Source organism: Lepidochelys olivacea (genome assembly GCF_965140295.1).
Source record: "Lepidochelys olivacea isolate rLepOli2 genome assembly, chromosome: 10".
NCBI classification, from domain to species: Eukaryota; Metazoa; Chordata; order Testudines; family Cheloniidae; genus Lepidochelys; species Lepidochelys olivacea.
The window spans coordinates 49,834,235-49,855,494 of NC_140420.1; the positions used below are offsets into that span (position 1 = coordinate 49,834,235).

A 21,260-nucleotide genomic window follows, 5' to 3' on the forward strand; every position below is an offset into this window, starting at 1 on the left:
TTGGCCTTAGTGTTCCCTTTGAATGAACAGAGCCTTACTGATAGTGTTTAAAATGGACGCTGTCAAGTACGTTTTGGTTTTTAGATATTTACTCTTGTAATCTTGTTTTACAAGCGCAGTTTTTTTTCTTATTTTATCCTAAAACACTTCTCAGTTTTTTTGTGTTGGAATGTATTAAATCAGTATTTTTTGGTATTGAAACTTTATCTAAGGTCCTTCCAATGTCTCTATTTGGAACGATCTGGTAAAAGTAAAAAAGATTAATACTGTTAACGTTCTTCAGGGTACATCTGTATTCAATCATTTAAAAAAAATTCTTTAAAACACATTTGTGCTTAAGAAAGCTGAAACTTAAAACGGAATAGGAATAGGGGCTGTGTTGTCCAAGCTGTACTTGTGTTTAAATTAGTACTTCAGTTTCTGTCGCCGTTTGCCATCTATTCACTTATTTTTACTCAAATACATGTTATGTATATGGTACTAATGTGTTTAAAAAATTGTGTCCCATAATAGATAAGTGTCCTGTGGGCTGTAATACTTTGGTCCAGTTTTGGTTAGATTTCATCTGCAGGTGCTGGGTGGCATTGGTGGCCTGTGATATACAGGAGTTCAGACTAGATCTGGTGGGCCCTTTGGTACTTAAACTCTGACTTGATTTCCTTGTCTGACTACTTTAACCTTCTCTTGCAGTTGACTTTGGTGTTCTCTTAAAGCTACTAGAATGGAGAAACATATACATGGCTGCAGTATGCCAACATATGGCTGTCTTCTAAATGGACATTTGCCTGAATCTTTGTTGACATTTCTGATTTTTGTTGGCTGCTGAAACCATGAACACTCAGTTACTTAGATGAACTTAAGTACGGATGGATTATTTGGAATGATCCACTTGGTTGACTATTTCTATAAATTAGTTGCCAAGTTAATAACTTGCCTGGCAAGTTTGATACACCAGAAAGGCAGAGTTTAGGTTTTCAAAAAGCATGTCAGTAAAGCTACATATAATATAAATATTTTGAATTGTATTTAACAGTTTGTGATCATCCTCCTCTTGGTTTTCATCACTGAAGTTGTGGTGGTAGTTCTGGGATACATCTACAGAGCAAAGGTAATAAAAACTTTTCTAAAGTCCAATAAATGTTTTGTTGTAGATTGTGACCAACCTGCTGAAAAAAAAACTTCCCATATTTACTGCGGGTATACTTATGTTTGGGATTTTCTAAAACTGCTGTTGGGTATTGTGAGGATATTTTGATTCTCTACATTGTATAATATCAAAGAAAGGTGCAGGCCTAAATTATAGCAAAGATGAAAAAAATCAAACCTATATTAAAACAGACTTCTTCAGAGGTCTGGAAGTAAGTAGCTTAAGGTTATGGGTTACTCCAAACTTGGATGAAAGATAGCTCATTACTTTTTTTAAAAAAAACCTGATAACTCACTTGCAATTTAATTTTATTCTGGCCTTACAAAAGGGCTACAATTTTTCTGAAAGAGGTAGTGTGGGAATTTATATAACAATTCAGCCTGATGTTTAGCAGGCTTTTGTCGCCTGAAGAGTGAGGTGAAAAGCTGATACGCAGTAAATAGGATCATGCCATAATTGGCATATCTCTATTTGCCAAATATTCTATTGTGTTTTTAAAAGCATTTTGAATCCGTGTGCAGCATAGGTTGCACTGCATTTGGGTATATTGTATATCAATGCTTACCCAACTTGATTTTTTTTCTTTAAGTTGCTCTTCAAGGTATTGTCATAAAGTAAGCAGCCCAAATGGACTGGGTACTTACTGAAAAGTTAGAATAAACAATCCAGCTACATATTTAGTTTCTTTCACATCAGCACAAGACCATCTGATCTAGGCCTTTTATTCATTACTGATTGGCAAATATAATGGAAAACTAAGTTGTGGAAGGAAATGATTCCGTTTTGTCTTAGTAATTAGAAATGAGACATGCCATAATGGAAGGAGCATAGGACTGTAAATCTGGGAACTTCTAAATGCTAATCCTGGCACTGCTTGACTCCATTGCATAGCCTGCAGAAAATCTTGTTTTCTCATCTGTAAAATGGGAGTAACACTAGCATGCTTTGGCTTAATGCAAGATGTAGATATAAAATGCTACTGACATTTCCTGGCCATGACAAACAATTCACATAGACTGGTAAGATGTTAATGCTTTTGTAACTTGTTCTTAATTTGGTATGGCATCTGAACAGCCTTCACCTTATCTTGCTTGGCCTTCTGTATTGCTGCAGATGGAGCAGACAGGCACTGATAACTTGGCATTCTCTTCCACTGCTTTTCATTTTTGTTAGTGTGCCCTGAGAGTGTGTAGAATGTAAACATACATTTTTTGCGTGTTTCTTTGCAAAAGGAAACTTCCCTCAAACAATCCTGCTCAAGGAAACAGCTGAGAAAAGAAATTACCTTGAACTGTCCCCCAAGGTCTGCTGCCTTTAGAACTGTTGGAGCACTGGGATAGTGAGTTCCAAAGTAGAGACTGCTTCAGTGTAAATGTTCCATTAGGGATGTTTAAATCTAGGTTCTATTAAGCATGTTGGGAAGAGAGTAGCTGCTCAAGTAGCCAGAATCTAAACCCTATAGGTAGGACCCTACCAAATTCACAGCTGTGAAAAACATGTCACGGACCATGAAATAACCCCTCCCTGTGAAAGCTAGCTCTTGGTGGGGAGGAGCAGGGCTGGGGGTGCTCCAGTAGGGGCTTCTACTGTTCCCCAGGCTCCAGCTACTAGTCCCCAGGCTGGGTAGGGATGGAACTTACTCTTCCCCTGCACAGCCACTCTTGAGGGGAGATCAGACCCACTTCCGGGTACCTCCTGCGTCTACAGGAAGCTCTAGGGCTGTTGCCCAGCTGTAGAGCTTCTTGCAGCAGGGGGAGGTACCTGACTTTGCAACCCTCCCTCCCGCCCAGCCCCCTTTTGGGTTCGGACTCCAACAGTTACAACACTATCAAATTTCAGATGTAAACATCTGAAAATGTGAAATTGACTAGTTTTCAAATCCTGTGGCTGTAAAATTGACCAGAATGGACAGTGAATTTGGTAGGGCCCTACCTATAGGGCTCTGTAGGTTGAAATCGACACCTTGACTAGTCATTAAAAGTAAAATAGGAAGACACTGCAGTTCCTGAAACTAATGAAATGTTACCTAATGAGCAGCTGTGTTCTACATCAGTAACTTCAGAGTAGTTTTTAGGGGGTAGTTCCCAACAAAGTACAATGCAGTACTCTAGCCTAAAGATCAAAGGTATGGATTACTGTGCTCAGATCTGGGTTGAGCCTCAGCCAGCTCATTCTCTTCCAAATCCCAGTCTCTAAGAACTGGGAAAACAAAACCCACATCATTCAAATCAGATGAAAATGAGACACAGACCTGCCTGTCTGTCTGTTTATGACCCTGGAAGCCAAATATATTGCTTGCTGTTGTCTCACATGACTCTACAGAAGAGGCAAAAAAATAGAACCTAGATATCTGGTAGAAAAGAAGTTGCCCCAAACAACCCTCTACCACTTCGGGGAGGGAGGGAGTGAAATCACTCTAGACTAGCAGAGCATTAATGGCCATACAGTCTTATCAAAGGCTGCTGAAGGATCTGAAAGTATCAACATAGACACCTGATCATTGTTTGTTGCCAGGAGGAGTTAATCAGCAAAGACCAGAGCTGTGTACATCTTATATTCAGAACAAGAGAGTGAACAGGTTTTAAAAAATGGTGTCAGAATTCCTTGTGACAGATTTCCACAGAAGGGAAGACTAAAGACTGGACGGTAGTTGGCAAGATTGAGTATCAAGTGAGACTGAGCCCAGTGACAGCTTATTTGGGGAAGCTGGCATTCTGGACTTCCAAATGGAGGCATAACTAATCTTTGGTGCATTTGAAACTTTCCTACATCCTGTTAGCGATGAGAGGTCTGGGTCCAATTTGCGCACACAGATTTTACCTAGAGCGATGTGTTTCTTCTCCATGCGTTTCTCCATGACAGCAGCCAGCCCATTTCAGATCTTTCATTTTGTCTGCTAAATGAGAAGAAATTTCCTTTTGAAAGATTAATTTCCATATGTAGGTAGCTGGGATTAGTCAGTCTGTCAATTGAACGGTTCCAGACTTGTTTTCTGGACAGAATAGTGGAGGCTTTCTTCACCTCTGGCACTGGCCCAGGATTTTAAAAACTCAGTCAGTTGGAGGTCAAGACTTCTGCCATCTGCACTATACCTCTGCCCCATGCGGCTCATCTGTATGGGCTGTTCCACACACACACGTGCATCAAAATAACAAAGGTTGAATTGACACCAGTTTAGCTATTTTGGGGGCAAATTTATGTGTGGACACTCTTTTATTTCAGAGTAAAATTGACTAAATGGAGTCGAGTCAGTAACAAATTTAGCATATCCCCATTTTAGCTAACTTTATTCCAAAACAGACTGGTACCAACATAAATTGATTTCAGTGTACATCTATTTACTTCAAATTCCTCACATTTTGCCTTGGGCCTAAACCTAACCTGGAAGTTATTTCCTCATTTGTTGATATTTTTGAAACAGTAAGGTAGCAAAATTCATGCTTCTAAGGGAGACTCATTTGCAAACTTAAGTCTGTAGTTGGTGTAGCCTCAACCCCATAATAAAAGCAATGAAAGAGGGAAAGTGATGTCTCGGCTCAGAAATATTTCAGAAATTTAGATTTTTATAATACTGTATAGATGTCCTGAAGCAGCTTAAGGCCCCAAATTCTGTACAAGGTAGAGTTATTCATCCTCACTTTCTGTGCAGAGTATTTTTAATTGTAGCTTTTAACCATTAGCATTAAATTAGTATTTGTGCAAAATACAAACCAATCAGCATTCCAAAAGCGAAGCCATTTCTCCGAAGTACAGTAATCTGTAAAACACAATTAACTCACCTAATTGAATAAGCCTAGACAACACCCTATTATTTGCAGCCGAAAAAAGGACTGTGCTGCCCAGAGTTGTACCAATAGTTTGAAAGTGCACTAATGTTTGCTTTGTAGGTGGAGGATGAAGTTGATCACAGCATTCAGAAGGTGTATGATGCATACAGTGGGACAAACCCTGATGCTGCCACCCGCGCTATTGATTATGTACAGAGACAGGTGAGAGCCAACATAATGGAAAGTTGATTGTAATTGTAGATCTCATGAAGTCCATATTGTATGAGGAGCTCTGAATATCGTTCTATTGCTCTGGGGTTTGTTAGAGGGTGTCCACATTACAGCTTTGACCAAGACTATAAACAGTAGCTTGGTCACAATATAAACAGTTAAAACTACTAGTACCCATGACACTTAACTGTTTAGCTGTTGCAAGAGATCTAGGATGTCACATAACTGTCCTCCTGTTACCACTTCAGTGTGCTTTTGGGGGGATTGTTTGCCACTGTTTCCTTTAGTACTTGTCTCCCTTCAATATTTCTCTGCAGTAGGACATCCCAGAATGCACTGCCCCATCTGCTGCTAGCTCGCTATAAAGGTGGACACACAAATGAAGTTGTGGTGGCATAAAAGCTACTTATTGACTTGAAGGGCCATGATTGGCTTTATTTTATCTGTGCCAGGGAATTTTTGGCAGAAAATCTCACCAAGTTTAGACAAGATCCAGTGGCTTCCAGCTTTTTCACCATTGTCAATTTTTAAAAACTAGCCTCCAGAGTTCTCTGCTTTAAAACTCCAATTTGTGCATGTGAACAAACAGTACGACTGGTGGGAAGTTTTGGGGTTTTTTGTTGTTTTTCCTGATTCCATAGTGAAGGGAAAGTGTAGCCCAAAAGAGTTGAGATATGTAATTCACCACTGATGCAACTCCACTGTTGGGAATCTCACTGGGACTTTTCCTGTCTATGCTGTAGCCTCAAGTCAGTTTTTCTTCAAACTATTTACCAAGTTTTGAACAGACTTACAAATCCTTGTCATGTAGATATTGGAAACAAAACCATACTAATTACAACAATAGTTTGGTTAGTTTTATAGAGAGATTTGAGATTACTTTGACAGGGTGTTAGTTAGCATCTATACACTACTTCTGACATGCTGTTTCTGGCGGGTTTTTTTTTTTTTTGAGTGAAATCTGACTACACATTTAACAAACCAGATGTCTGTCAAACTGTAATTTCCAACTTTTTTGAGTAGGTGTGCTTGTTTTTTGCAGGTGGGTTGACTGAGTATTGAATAAATGGTAACTGGATATTTATCTATTTGCCCTCTCTATTTTGATGGGTACACAATTGGCATATTTTTCAATAACTTGGTTTTTTTAACCCTTCCCATAAACTTGGACTATCTTCGCTAACAGATGAGATCAATTCTTCGTTTCCTTTTGTGTGACCATTTTGTGCTAGGAAGCCCCAGGATGATCACCCAAGGATCATTTGGTGATAAATATCCAATATTTATTTATGTTGGATTACAAATTGTATCCCAATACTCTGATGCTTGGACACGTCCACTATAAAATCTTCTCTCACCACAATTTCTCCAGTACTTCTTCCCCTTCAATGTATGTATATATTTTAACCTACTTGTATAAGCTACTGTTGAAACAGTATTCAAGACATTTTATTTTATCATGTTACACCTTGAGGTTGCTGGTCCTTCTTTTCAGATCAAATCCCATTCCTCTGGGATAATTTGTCCAGATTCTTTTCCTGGGTATCATATGTGGACACTTTTTTTGTTAAGAAAGCTGTCTGCAAAGATTGATTATAAATTAGCTATTTTTAACTGATCAGATGCCATTGCTTCTATTAAAGTTAGCTTTCTGTATACAACTGTCGTAGGAAGCTGAGAAACATAATGCCTGTTAGTTATTTATGATCTCTAATTTAGAAAAGTTTACTGAATCACTGGTCAACCCTATGTTCCATAGCTCTTCCAATTTTTAAAACTCTGTGGTTTATGATTTGGATTAAGATCTGGATTATTTGCAAGAAATGTCATTGGCAAGGGGAAAAGTTCTTATCTCTAGTTCTGTTCCCAAACCCATAGCAAAGTATATGCTAGAGGATGTCTGTATATTTCTGAAGGTTCTGATTTTTTTCTTAATCCACAGTAACTCAACAATATTTACACCACCACAATTTTCTTGTTCAATAAAGTCCCATTGATTGGTTTGGTTAGAGTGCCCCAATCCACTACTGCTTTGAGCTTGCTGGCTTGCTAGTACCATGTAATATTTGGTATAGCGAGTCTCCATGTTTAATGGGTTTGTACAAATATCTGCACTCACTCTTGGTCGCCTTTTATTCTGTGTAAATTCCTCTGTGTTCCTGCTAGGTTTTTATCTGGGATAATTACAGAATAAATGTTAAACAAGGAAGATGTCCTTGGCAAAAGGTTCATTTTTGACTGCGACTGTTCTTCCTGGCCAAGAAATTTGTATTCTTCCCCCAGCTCTCCAGATGTTTTTCACTTGCTGAAGTAGTGGTTTGATGTTTTAAATGATAGAGCTCTTCTAGGTTGTTTGAGATGTGAATTCCCAAGTATCTTACAAAATTTCTTGCCCATTTATACCCAAATGTGTTCTAAAATTATAGCTTCTCTGTGTCTGGCAAACTTAGAGCTAACATTTCAGATTTGGCATAATTTATTATGAATCCAGATGTTTTCCCAAAGTCATGTATTTCTTTAGATACTAATTTATAGGGAAATGTTCTGGTTAACTTTATATACTGATATAATATTTTTATGTACCTTCTGATGTGTTTTTGCAAGTTTTATTCTTGTGATAAATTCATTGTTATCCTCTGTGAAAGAGAGGATGGCCAATGCAAAAAGTAAAGGAGGCAATGAACATTCCTATCTAGACCCTCTGTGTAATTCAAATGGGAGATTTAACCCAACGTAACTCACTTTTTTTGAGCTGGTATGAAGAGCAATTATCCTTTAAGGAACTAGGGGACAAAGTCCATGTGGGACAGGACTTGAAGAGCTGCATTAGATTAGGACTTCCCCAGCTTTGGGGAGACCAGTAACTTCTTTAATAGGTTGTGGAACTTCTTCCCCTAACAGAATGTCATTGACGGTACCCCTCAAGGGACCTACAAATTCTGCCTTCTCAACCTTGTAAAATTAAACTGGAAAGCCATCAGGTCCTGGATTTTTACCACTTTTCATACATGCTATTGAATCTAAGATATCTTCCTTTTGTTATTTTTTAATCTCAGGTTTCTTTATCAGCTTTGTTTGTCAGCAAGCCTGCTACTTCCAAATATTTTTGAATAATTTCAGGGCTAGGAATGTCTGATATATAGAGGTTTATAATAAGCAGCAAAAGTAGCACACATTTCATTGGGTGTGCAGCTGTCTTTTGCTGATTGTTTTTAATTGGAGGAATATGTTCTTTAAGCTTTGAACCAGTAGCTTCTCACTTATTTTCTTTTTCGTAAAACATTTGCTTTGTTATACCGAAGAGCTTTTTTGATGGACTCTGTCATCAACCTATTCAATTTCTCCCAAATAATTAGTTCATATACTTTTTTGAACCTGTTTCTTATGAAAGCTTTTTTTCTGGAGCTCTTTCATTTTTCAATAGAGAGGCTCTGTTTATCAACTGACCCTAAATTCTGCTTTACCCACCTCCTGCAGAAGACCTCTTTTTATACTGTCTTTTATTTGAACATATTGAATAGTGTCCTCATTTAATTGCTGCAAACTGACCTTTGTCCTGGAGAAATAAGCAGTGTTCATTTAAAAAAAAAAAAAATAGTGGGGATGGATCCCAAAGATCAAATACTGCTTCCAATGGGGCATGATCTGACCATGTAATGTACTAGTTTCTGCAGATCTTGTCCACTTCATTAAGGATTTAGAGATGAATCTAGTATATCCATGAGGGTGTGAATAAAATGTGCCACCTCATTCCCTTGGGGGCAATTCTCTCCATCAATCTGCGACTGAATTGTTGGCACAGTGAAAGCAGTGCTGCACCTGCTTCTCTATCCACCAACTTCTTTATCAGAACTGACCCGGTAAGGAATCCTCCTGCAATTGAAGACACTTCCGAGTTTAACTATTCCTTCCCCAAAGCGTTGCAGTATTTTCAAGTCTCTAAAAAAAAGTTTTTGTTTTTTTTTTTAATGGGGGATGTACACTGATCCCACTGTTAATAACCCAGTAATTGTGCCCTTCAATAAGATAAACGGTCCCTCCATGATGCCTCTGAAAAGGAAAACATGTTTGTTTGCAAATATTCTGCCAACTCCTCTTTGACTGAAGCCAAAAAGTCTGTTGAAACCAATTACCTTTCTTAGCCATAATCTGTTCCTCCTGGAAATACATTTTCATGGAGTAAAAAACCCAATTAAAGATTATAAGTTTCTTTCCTTTAATGATTTTATTTAGCCCTTTGACATTCAAAGATTCCTATTTTAAAAGGAAGAGACACTGAAAATGACTATTTCAATTACTGGAAAAATTGAAATTGTCATTCTTTAGCTGTTGAATGGCATGAACACTTGTGTGCCCAATGTCTGTCTGTCCTTTCTAATTATGCTGTATTCACAATTGTGTGTTTGAAGGCTTGGTTTCTTTTTGTGAACTTCCATATCCATTTTCTTGTATTAATTCCCTTCTTCATTACTCTGAGTTTAAATCCAAAAATAAAATACCAAAGTAGCATAAGAATCATGCCCCAAATGACTGAGTTTTTTGCTGAACCTTAAACCCCTGTACTCTCCCCCATGAATACTTCGGACTGCTTCTCTTGCAGTCCAAAGGTAGTACCTTCTCCATGCATGGGACATTAACCCTTTCCCTTAAGAGTAGATTACCATCTGATCATTTGAGTTGCATGGAGAGGATTAAACAGAAGGCCTGAGGACTCCTCCCTATTACCTCTCTCTTTTCTCCAATCTCCTCTGTCCCTGGGACTCACCACCCAGTGCTGCCACCGCCTTCCTTCCTCTCCACCCCCACCCCTCCCCCATCATTTATTTTCTCTATTCTTTAAAATAACTGCTCGTTCCTGGTGACTCCCAAGAAGTCCTTTCTGGTTAATCTTCTTGTTACTCCTCAGGTATCAGAGTCCTCTTGTTCAGTTTCACATCTGCCATTGCCAGTACATTCTCTAGAATTGCTTGTCTTCTCTTATCCTCTTTCTCTTGGGTTCCATCATCTGCAAAAATTTTCTCAGCATTTTATTCTTAATTTCTACCTCTGCAGTATCCTCTTGTACTTGATGTTTTGACTTCTATTCCAAGTATCTCTAGTGTGTTTTTCCTTGTGTAAAGTTTTATTGTATAATATTGGTGGGTTTTTTGGAAGCTGAATGAGTTTAGATGGGAATCCCCATCTGTAACAGATATCTGCCCTCCTGAATAGTGCTGTAATTTCTCCCAACTCTTTATTTAAAAAAAAAAAAAAAAAAAAAAAAAAGGATAAGGCAGCGAGGGTCATGGAGAAAATTGCAGCTTGTGGCCTTTGAGTTCTGAATGCTGTCTGGCTCTTTCTTTTTTTTTGTTGCCACGTGCTCGTGCCCCCCCCCCCCCCCCGTGATTAAATCTTTCTGTTTAATGATGAAATTTTATGATGAAATGTTTGGGTCTGTTCTAAGGTGGAGGGGACAAGTGCCTTGTGTGCACTCTCCACTTTCACCTCTTTCAGAGACTCCCTGAATACTGATGATCCGTCTCACCGTGTTTTTCTATATCCTCCAGTTTAAGCTGCATCTTTCTCTTTGCTCCAGAAGTGCCATGTGGTTCTGCACTGCATGCTCTCACTTGCTGCTTTTGGTCTTAAGCAAGTCTCTAGGCACGGCTGACTCTTATTTTCCCAGTCAGTAACTTTCTTCTTTTACTACTGGAATACTGGGCGTCATATAATTTCTCATGGCCTTAAACTCTGAAATTAACTCCCATATGTCAGCTTCAGTGGGTATTTGATTTTCTTCAGCCCTGGCATTTCTACCTGGCTTGGCTGCCATGTGTTCACTTGGAATCTGAAAGTCTTCCCTACACTGTGAGTCTGAAATGCTTCTTAAGGAGGGTTTTAAAAAAAAAAAGGATTTTTTTTTTTAAGAGAATCAATCCTCTGCAACCCTGTTCTCTGAAGTGTGCACGGGCGGGGGTGTGGTTGGGGAGTTTAGTAGATTTCTGGGGGCTGAAGGAAGTAAATTGCTTTGCTGTCATCCCCTTAGGGCTCAGGCTTAAGGCTATTTTAGTCCGTCCCCATTTTAATGTAGTACAGTGCTACATTAGTTTAGATTTTGGTTCACATTTTAAAGGCTTTCTTCACACCCAGGAGGGCTAGAAACATATTTGTTTAAAATCAGATTAAATTCTGAAGCACACTTTCATAGCAAGAAGTGGACTCTTTAGTTTGTTCTGTAGCTATTTGAGCACAGGAAATGGCTCCAGGCCTTGACTCATCTGAAGAAAAGCCTAACTGAATAGGGCTTTTCTTAAACTTATAAGGAGTCCCAAACTTTATATGGGATGGAGGGCATAGAAAACTCAGTGTTAAACATTTAGCATCCAGAGGTAGAATTTTAACAGTGAGTATTTCATAGCTAGTTTTCAGGATCTGTGCCATAAATCTAGTTTGAAGTTGAAAGTAATACTAGTAACATTCAATCTGTAGTTTTTTTAGCAAAACATTTGTCATGCTAAGTGGCAAGTGACATGACCTACTCTAATGTTCAATATTTAAATAACACAGGCAGCCTATTCTAATACATCTTTGTTCATGGCATTGTAATTAGTTACTGCATATTCTTAGTTATTGTCCCTTTACTAATAACTTTGATATACATGGTGGCTTTTTCTGTTTTTCTGTAGCTGCGCTGTTGTGGGAGCCACAACTATTCAGACTGGGAGAACACAAAGTGGTTCAAAGAAACTAAAAATAACAGTGTGCCCCTCAGCTGCTGCAAAGCAACCAGCACCAATTGTACTGGCAGTTTGACCCACCCGATGGACCTTTATTCTGAGGTAAGCCAGGCCTGTGAATTCAGTTTACTAGTATGTATAAAGCTGACAGTCATTTAAATTTACCTGTTTTGGTGGCCAATGCAGAAGTTTAGGGTGTATATTATATCTGGATCTGATCTGGAATCTGAAAAATAACTAACTTTGCTCTTCTCAGTCGGCTTTCCCATCCTAAAAGCCAACCTTCAAATGTCTTAGTTTTTCTTGAGTTTAAAGCCGTTAGCACTATAATTTTCTGTCCATTCACTTGCTGCTTTTGATATTTATTTCAGTTTATTAGTGGAGATATAAGCAAAGCTTCTATGCAAAGTTATGACCAGGCTGAATACTTCCTAAATGGCACTGCTTGTTTGTTTCAGGGGTGTGAGGCTCTAGTTGTAAAGAAGCTACAAGAAATCATGATGTATGTTATCTGGGCAGCTCTGGCATTTGCTGCCATTCAGGTGAGATTTCAAAACATTTACTTTTTAACTGATAACCTTTCATATAAAAATGAAACTCTGGACTGTAATCCCAGGTTACCATGCAAATGCACCAGTCTTCAACAAACTTAGGTTTTTTTTATTTTGACTGAGTTCCATTGACCCAAGTGTCAAATAACCAAATATTTTAAATTGATTACTCGTGGTTATTTCTAAGTTGTTCAGCGCCTTGACTTTTGCTGGAATGTGTCTTGCCTCCATTTGATCTAGGATCTCCAATATAAATGATCAGATGCATCTGAACACACCTGACGTTCATGCTGAGCAAATATTTTTCATAGATACATTTAATGATAGTTAACGTTTGTTTGAATAGTTACAACGCCCTTAAAACACATAGGGGCAGTTCATACTAATGCTGTTATCAGGAAATAAATCAACAATTAAATCATGGTATCTCGGAACCACCTAAAAATATAGCCAGATTTTTTTGATAGCTGACTCTTACAGTGGCCCTTCGGAAAGGGGGCATTGCACTTTGCTCTGAAGGTCTGATTCAAATGCTGGGCCTTCAGGGGAAGCGAAGTCCTGAGTTGAGGACCCTCCAGTAAGAATGCTCTGAATGCAAATGCTCTGTACACACATGCTCAAGCATCACAGCTGATGTTTATTAACTGAAGTTCAGTTAGTGCATTGATTGTCATAGTGAACATCTTTGTAATGCTGCACGTATGTAGTGTATTCTGTTCTTCTTTGTGATAAGTTATATTCCTTAATGAGCAGGTGCATTGTGGCCAACTTACAGATGCTCTGAATACCATAACTTTGAATCCTGTAAAATTAAAACGTTTTAACTAAGTTCCCCAGATATTGAGATGTATATTAAAATATTTAATTCTCTAAGTAACTGGACTTCGAACAAGTGTTCTGACACCTACTCTTAAATGTGCCTGTATGTCTGGAATTCTGCTTCTGTTCATTAGTTTAACCAGTTAATACCTCTAAAAAAAACTCAAAGCATTAATCAGGTGTTTTCTGATGTGGCAGTGGGCATTGCAGTCCCCAGTGAAAACTATAGTGCACATGCTGAGTACTAAGGTTTTGGGGATTTTTTTTATTTTTTTTTAAAGCTAACTAAATAATTCCCAGCCTTTTGCAGCAGAAAACTTTAACTAGTGTAACACTTTCTGCCTTCAGAAAAGTCAAAACAGCTGAATAAAGTTATTAAACTTTCATAATTTAACTTTTGGATTGAAATTTATCTAAAGGTGAATTTTTGCCAATGTTCAGCACCTGAAAATGCATCCAGTAATGGAACTCCGTCTCAGTGCTAAGATAAACTTGTAAAACAGATAGATCTGTGTATAAATGCTATGCATTTAATATGGTTTCATTGTCTTGAGCTGGCTTATTTCAGATTTGTGAAATGCTCATTTTTGCTTTTGGATAGATCTGATTATTCCAGTCTTTTGGAGGAAGGTTTGGATCTCCTGTTAAAGTAATGCATTTTGCCTTGGTGTTTTGAAAAAGGTGCTCAGTCTTGTACCCATCTTGCACTATGCAGTATTACGACATTCCTGTGGAGAGGTTTTTTTCCTTGTGTAAACTTAGTGTATTTGAAGTCATATTACGTTTAAAAGTGCTTCTGAGTTGCTTGCTAGAATTAACCATATTGCTCAAGAAAGATACTTTTGCAGTCTGGGAACCTAATGCCAGTTGAAAACTGGCATCCTTCTGCCATCAGAATTATTTAATAGTAAATATTAAAACCTACTTTAACTAAATCAGTGTTAGAGCAGAAGCAGTTTATAATAGGGGTGAACAGTTGGTGCTTAGAGATAATTCAGTGTTTAGGAATAGTTCTAATTACTCTGGAAAAATGCTCTTGAATGTTCAGCTGTTGAGATGGAAATTGTAATAAGCTGTGCTGGCTTTCTGTAAAGCAAGGTAGGTGCCTCAAATAGGATCAGAAATGGAAGTTTCAGTTGAAAGCTGTTTCCAAAGAGTTGAAAGCATGTTCTTCTGTATATTAACATTCAGAAATCTTCATAGAGCAAAATTGTTTGGCTTGTTAAACTCTTACAATGCCAAACAGCAGCCAGGTGATTGTCAAAACTCTTTTAGTTTATACTTTCTTTTCAAGAGTTACTGCAGTATGAACTTACTGAGAAGAGAAATTCAACTGAAGAACCTTATACACAGTACAAGGTGTTAAATCAACTTGTGTTTAGCTTGGGTAACCTCCTTTGGGGAGGAAGAACAACAGAAATAGGCCCCAGAGATGGGCAGCCAAAATAATTGGAAACAAAGAATGACAAAGTGAAAATAGGATTGTTCTATTTACACTCAAATCTACATTTCAGAGAATTTCTCCTAAAATTGTAATGCTGCTTGTTCAAGCCTATTGCTGTTTTAGTATCCTTTGTGCCTCCTTCCTAAATGGAAGTCAGTCCCTTTGTTAATCTTCACATGGTTTACTGCAAATTGCATCTTCTCCTTGAGAGCTTTCAGCATCTTAACTGTCCTTTCTATGCTTTAGCAAAATCTTCAGTATACCCTATTTACTCAAGTATGTCACATCACTTTGCAGCTTTTTGTGCAGTGTCTTGGTAGCCTGGTTTCAGTTCAGTTAGTTTTATTGATGTTTCTTAGTATTCTTTTTTTTTTTTTTTTTTTTTTTTTTTTTTGGTTGTTGCCAGGCACTGAGTTCAATGTTTACCAACTAGAGTTGCCTTTTCTTGTCTGGGCTTAAGGTAGAATTCCTTCCTCCTCTTCCCCACTGCCCCCCCCCCCCCCTTTAAGAAACATGTAGGGGAAAAGTATATGAAGCTGTGTCCTAATTGTCAAAAAGAGCTATACTTATTTTGGAGTCTGATGTAGTGAAGAGATGTCGTCGTCCTCCTCCCCTGCCCCCCAAAAATGGCTTACAGCACTGTTAAAAATCCTAGCCCCTCTGCATGGGGCTATAACCCATGCCACTCTGTTTCACTCTGTGTGCCTGTCAGTGTCCCACTGGCTTGCCAGTTGCAAGCAAGTATGCTCATTGTGCAGTCTCTGCACTTTGGGTGGCACTTGCTTTGTGGTGCCACGTGGCAGTAATCTAGCTATCAGCAGGGAGACTCCAAATTATGTCTGCAGAAAAGGCTATGTAAACACTTTGCCAAAAAAATGAGGAAACATCAAAAGGGGTTTTCTGCCCTTACCAAGATATTGACGTATGTTGTTTGAAATGTCTTCATGTAGAACTGAAGCAAACCATCTAACAACCATTAAGAAAGTAGATTATAAGATTTTAAACATATAGCTCCGGTGTTCAGTAAACAGTTTCTGTTAGACACCTGGCATTTCTGCTTAGCCCTGACTGCAATAGGAACTATTAAGCTCATTAAATGTTACATCATCTAATTGGTTTTGTTGTAATAGTTAACAAGGTTTCAGTATTAAATAAGACATTGGTTTAATCTAATGTTTATATAGTCATACTCTGCTTTCCTTTAAGCCTAGTCCTAACTGACTTGACTTTATTAAGTAAACCTCCAGTAGACCATTGTAAAGCTGTAGCATGTAGTGTGGCCATGATTCTGTATAATACATGGAATTTCCATATTTACTTTGTGCATATGGCACAGCAAGACTGTATAAAAATTAATTTAAATGTGGACAAGAATGTAACCTTTAACAAATGGACTTTGACCGAGTAAATGTGAATTAGAGCAGCCGTGATCTTCTCCATTCAGTAAAATTTCTGATCAAGGCTTTAAGAATGCACACAGCCCCCATTATGACCTCATTCTTTTGTGTTTGTAATACAGTAAGAATAATGCTTCTGGCAGCTCTGCTTACAGCAATTCTGTATTGTCGCTGTAACCTAAAAGTTTAACTTGTTTCGCCAGCTTGGCAAACTCAGTTTTGAATATTTGTTTTAAAATGAAAAGACTGAGGCAATGAAAGATTACTTTCACTTTTTGTGAAAAATAGCCCTTCTTCCTAGGAGCTGGTACTTCCCTGCTATTGAGCTAATGCAGAACGCTAGACCCACCAGAGTTTAAAGAGAAGTTGCTGTGTGACGGCTCCACTAAAGTGATAGCACACGTTTTCTTTGACATCCTTCACAAATTCTGCACAAGAAGTCATTCTGCATCACCATTGGGTATAATCTTGTTTTAGAATATCTCTAGAAGTGTCTAACTCTAGAGACGCTTTTTTTTTTTAACAAGACACTTGTAGCTTAGATGTCAGAATAAGGAACTAGGAATGAAGGGGCAAGAAAACTCTGCTTGTGCTGCCAGAACCTATACTGTCTGATTAACTTGTTTTAAACTTCAGTTGAAGGAATGCCATCAAGTTTTCATATAACTTTTTTTTATAAGATGGATCAAATTTTGGGTCTAATTTTGTGGAAGTTCTCAAAGTTCTAAATGAATTTTAAAAAATCATTAGAGAATTTTATCATTGACTGTCCCTTCTCACAATATGCATTAATCAGTAATCGGTGTGTGTTCTGCAAACAATTGCTAAGAAAGAAAATGAAATTAATGTAATACTTTGGTAAAGTCTTTTATTCGTACTAAGTTATGTGGCTCTTTGGAATCATTGATGAGTGACCGAGTAATAGACTTCTTAGTCTACACATGTCTGGATGGATTTTTTTTTTGGCTTGCTTGAATGGTGAATTGAACGGTTTTCTCTTTGTCAGTTTTAATTCTGAACATGTGGCTTTTAGTGAACTGACTGGAGGCTGTTTCTGATAAACATGAATAAAATAGCCTACAAGGATGAGGCAGAAATGTTACTTAAGTGATCACATAAAAGGGACAATCTTAAGCTAAAAATGTGTATTAAAAAAAATCAGATGCTTCCATTGGTTTCAAGATTTTAAAACCTTTTCTTTTAAACTTAGTTTGTCAGTCTTCAATAAAATAAGTTTGTGCTATTGCACAGTTACTATTTCTGAGAGGTTGGAGCAAAAACTGTTGTTGGTTCTATCACAAACATAAAAGCTGCTTTTTCTTTAAAATCTTTATCATTTGCTTGGATTCTCTCCTCTCTGAAGGGTTCCAGTAAAGCCACCACTTTGTTAATCCATTAGGGTGGTGGTATAAATTTCTGTGAGGCAGAATCCAGGATCGGAATGAACAGATTTAGGGTCACTTTTCTTTAAAGTCCATTTGAAGTGGTGGTCAGACTTCCAGTCACCAGATGGATCCTTTGCTCTCTGAGCATTCAAAGGTCTCAGCCATGTTGACAGTGTGGGCCGGTCTCCTGTAAACTGCAAGCAAGCTGAAAGGGGCAAATTCATCTAAATGCATTGGTTCTGTACATACACTGCTGATTAGCTGGGAGGCAGTTTTTCTTAATAGCTTATTTTCTAAGCTTTGTTCAGTGGACCAGTAGTGTTGTCAAAGGTGGGAGCTTTCTCTTAAAGTATTCCTGAGCAAGTTCTACTTCCTAACACTTGCTTAACATATTTATTAAAAACCTGGGTTTATTTCATAACTGCAGAGTGACCCAGCTGATCTAGTGTACTGTCCGCTAACTTTGTGCATGTAAACTACAAAATGGCTGACATTGGGAAATTGATACTGTGTAATTAAAACTACAGTGGGCAAGCTAAGAAAACAGATCTGATCATTGAGGATAAGTATAAAGTTTTGATGCAGGGAGGTGTGAAGTTACAGCTTTCAAAAATAAGCAAATATTAACTTGTGTTGAAGATAAGATTTATTGGTCCAAGATGTAAGTACTAACTGCAGTGAAGTAGAGAGCAATATTTTGGTGAATGTTAAGATTTTTAACACTAACCAAGGTTCTCTTGATAAATAGATCATACCAATACTTTCAAGGTCTTTATTTTAACCAAAACACCAAACATAGAAACCTTTTCTTCTGGCCAAAAATTTCAGCAGCGTGTTTTTCTTTGGAGACTGATATTCTAACAGCTGATACACTTGCAAGTCTATCAAACTGTTCTATGAAATAATTGGCTGCATCCCATTAAATGCATATAGAATCGGTCAGGCATTGTTGGGTCAAGTCAGGTCTAGAACAATACATAATTTGGCTGCCTTCACCCAGTCATAAGCTATGATTAATTTTTTTTATATGTAATGGTTATAAACATTATGGAATTCCTTACACTACATTTGTGTTTGAAATATGGTTAGTGAAGTGGGTTGGCTTTTAATGATGTCAGTCAGGAATATTTATGGTGATGGTATTGCCAGTGATTGAAGACTAATTCATTGTCACTTTTTTAATGAATTTTGAACTGAACATTGATAACTAAATTTAATACTGACTTAGAACACAAACTTTGGCATTGATTTAAGCTAACGTCACTTAATGTTACTGAGTTTCAATGTGCAAGTGTACATTCCTGGACACACAACATTTAGTACATAACTTTTAATAGTTTCACTGTCCAATCGTTGCCCAATAGTGTTTCCTTCTCAGTAAATGCAAATCTGAGAGGAGTGAATTTCCCTATGTAATCAGCACAAATCAAGAAGATTCTGAATGTATTGGTCTGCCTGCAAGCCTATTTTCTGTTAAACTCGAAGAAGCAAGGCCAGATTTCAGCATGACTTGACTGAGTTGCAATGTTCCGTTCACTTTTAGTCCAAGATTTATGAAGGAACCTACTGAATTTCTATAAATGTCACCCTGCAGGCAGATATCAAGTTATGTAAGAGGGCTGCTGTCTGTGTGGCCTCTTTGGGAAGTACTTACATCTTTTCAGACTTCTTCCTTTATTCAGCTTTATGAACGAATCTAAACAATAACTTAACTGGCAACCTTTTCATAAGGCCTCATAAAAGGTAAAGCCAGAAATTGTGGACTTGGCTGCAAAGCAGTTCCAGCCTTCTCATTGATGTCTTCCTCAAGCATTTAACTTCTTTTTGTAAAGTACTTTGTTACTTACAGCCATGAATACATTAATCTCAGATTAACATCTCATGTACATTTATATGTTAATTAGCTGAACCCCCAGGTTTCTGGCAAGCTGCCAGAGTGGCCCTTACAGCAGCTGTGCACCAACCTTTGCAGCACTAACTTGATTTTTTAAAAGGTGAAGACTACAACATTGGACACATTTTGCCCAAATTGGGCACATTAGCAAAGAAGAGGATTCCAGCTATACCATGTCCTTTTCTTAAACAGACCAGTCAAATTGTGTTAACTTAAAGTACAGTCTGACTTTGTACATTCTGGATTATAGTAACTTACACCTCAATCATCAAATAGTATGGTTCTAATTTCCCCTTTGAAATGTTAAAGTTCTGGCACTTAGATATCGATCTTCTGTGGCAATTGAGTGTTAAACCACCTCACCTTGAATTAGTCTTTTTCTTATCCACTAATATAAAGTTTCCATCCTTTTTAAATTCGTCTTGATTTACATCTGTTGGCATAATAGAGGCAGAATACAACAAGTGATTTGACCAAGGAATAGCCTAATGAAAGATGCTCCTATAAGGTGATTTTTTTTTTTGGTTAGGATCAGCTTAGAGCTTAATTTTATGTAGTATATACAGTAGCTGGTAAAGCTTTTCAAAAGTCATCTTATTTTGCCTTTCTTCACATTTCAGGCTTGATATACAGCCATTTGAAACATACTGGCAACTAGCCAGTGATTAATGTCCAGAAACCAATCTCTTGCAAGTATCTGCTGTGTACTCAATTTTGTTTTTCTTCTTTCCATAGCTGCTGGGCATGCTGTGTGCCTGTGTAGTGTTGTGTAGGAGGAGCCGGGATCCTGCTTACGAGCTTCTTATCACTGGAGGAACGTACGCATAGAAGATAATGCAAACCTAAGCTTGAATCTCTTATTACTTGGAAGGTGAATGGGCCTGGTCTACTGCAGTAGTTTTCCTGCCTATGTAGACTTAGCTAAAACACACCCTGCACAGATGAGGACAGCTGTAATGTACACTGGTGATGGGCAAAGCAGCGTGGCTTTCCACATACCCACATACTTACCTGTGACTCACTATTGTAGCCAGCTATTCATGTATCTAAATATATTTTAGTATACTGGCAAACTTTCTAACTTCAGAACCATTTGCAGATCAAGATTAATTTGGTTGACATGAAAGTTAAAGGAAGTGTGCCTAATTCGGTAGATTACCTCTAAGCATTAACTGACTGATTCTTACATATATATGGAATCCTTTTAAATCTTCACTATGTGGAACTTTTTTTGGCCAAAGTTGTACAAAGGAAGTCTGCTGTATTTAATTTGTGATGGTAAATATATTAATTCTTACCTCTCACCAGTGTCGTTTTTTTTAAAAAAACATAGGTAAAGTCCAGTACACTTTAAAGATAAATTGTATGAAATGACTACTAACCAAAATAATTTTAGAATCACAAGTGTGCATCTTTGATCTTCTCAAATTCAGAGATCCAATCTTTCAAACTTTAGTGTTTTAAAATAAAGCTGGCTTTTCAGGAGCAAAATGTATGCACTACTGTTCTATAATGAATTTTCATTTTTTCTATGAAGAGCTGTTTTGTGTTGAGTGAACTGTTATATTGTAGATCTTAAGTTGGTTTGGAAATGTAGCCATGTAGGATAGCAAATAGTATGTGAAAGTGATCTCAACTGTAAATAGTAAACCTGATTAAAATCTCTGTATATCCTCCCTCAAAACATACCTGCTTGTATTGCATTTTTTTTTTTAAGATTTCAGCACATCGAACCCTCTATTGCTACAGCTCTCTAATATGAAAGCCTCTGTTTTATCGACAGATCTGAATATTCTGATGTCTGATGCACTATTCTCTGGATAAATGGTAGGCCACTTATGGATTGTAAATGCTTGAACATGTTTCACCAAGGAGCTAGTACTTTTAAACAGGGTGGTAACAAAGTTAT

The 21,260-nt window shown here is 37.7% G+C and overlaps 1 protein-coding gene across 1 annotated transcript in view; it reads left to right on the forward strand.

Moving 5' to 3' along the window:
* TSPAN3 (tetraspanin 3) overlaps window positions 1-21,037 on the forward strand; it is a 37,557-nt gene extending 16,520 nt beyond the window's left edge. The window contains exons 3-7 of the mRNA XM_084640418.1: window positions 1,034-1,108; window positions 5,035-5,136; window positions 11,811-11,963; window positions 12,320-12,403; window positions 20,087-21,037. Coding sequence (XP_084496544.1) covers window positions 1,034-1,108; window positions 5,035-5,136; window positions 11,811-11,963; window positions 12,320-12,403; window positions 20,087-20,179 — 507 coding nt within the window. The 3' untranslated portion in view covers window positions 20,180-21,037. The remainder of the gene's footprint in view (window positions 1-1,033; window positions 1,109-5,034; window positions 5,137-11,810; window positions 11,964-12,319; window positions 12,404-20,086) is intronic.
* Window positions 21,038-21,260: the final 223 nt, after the last annotated feature.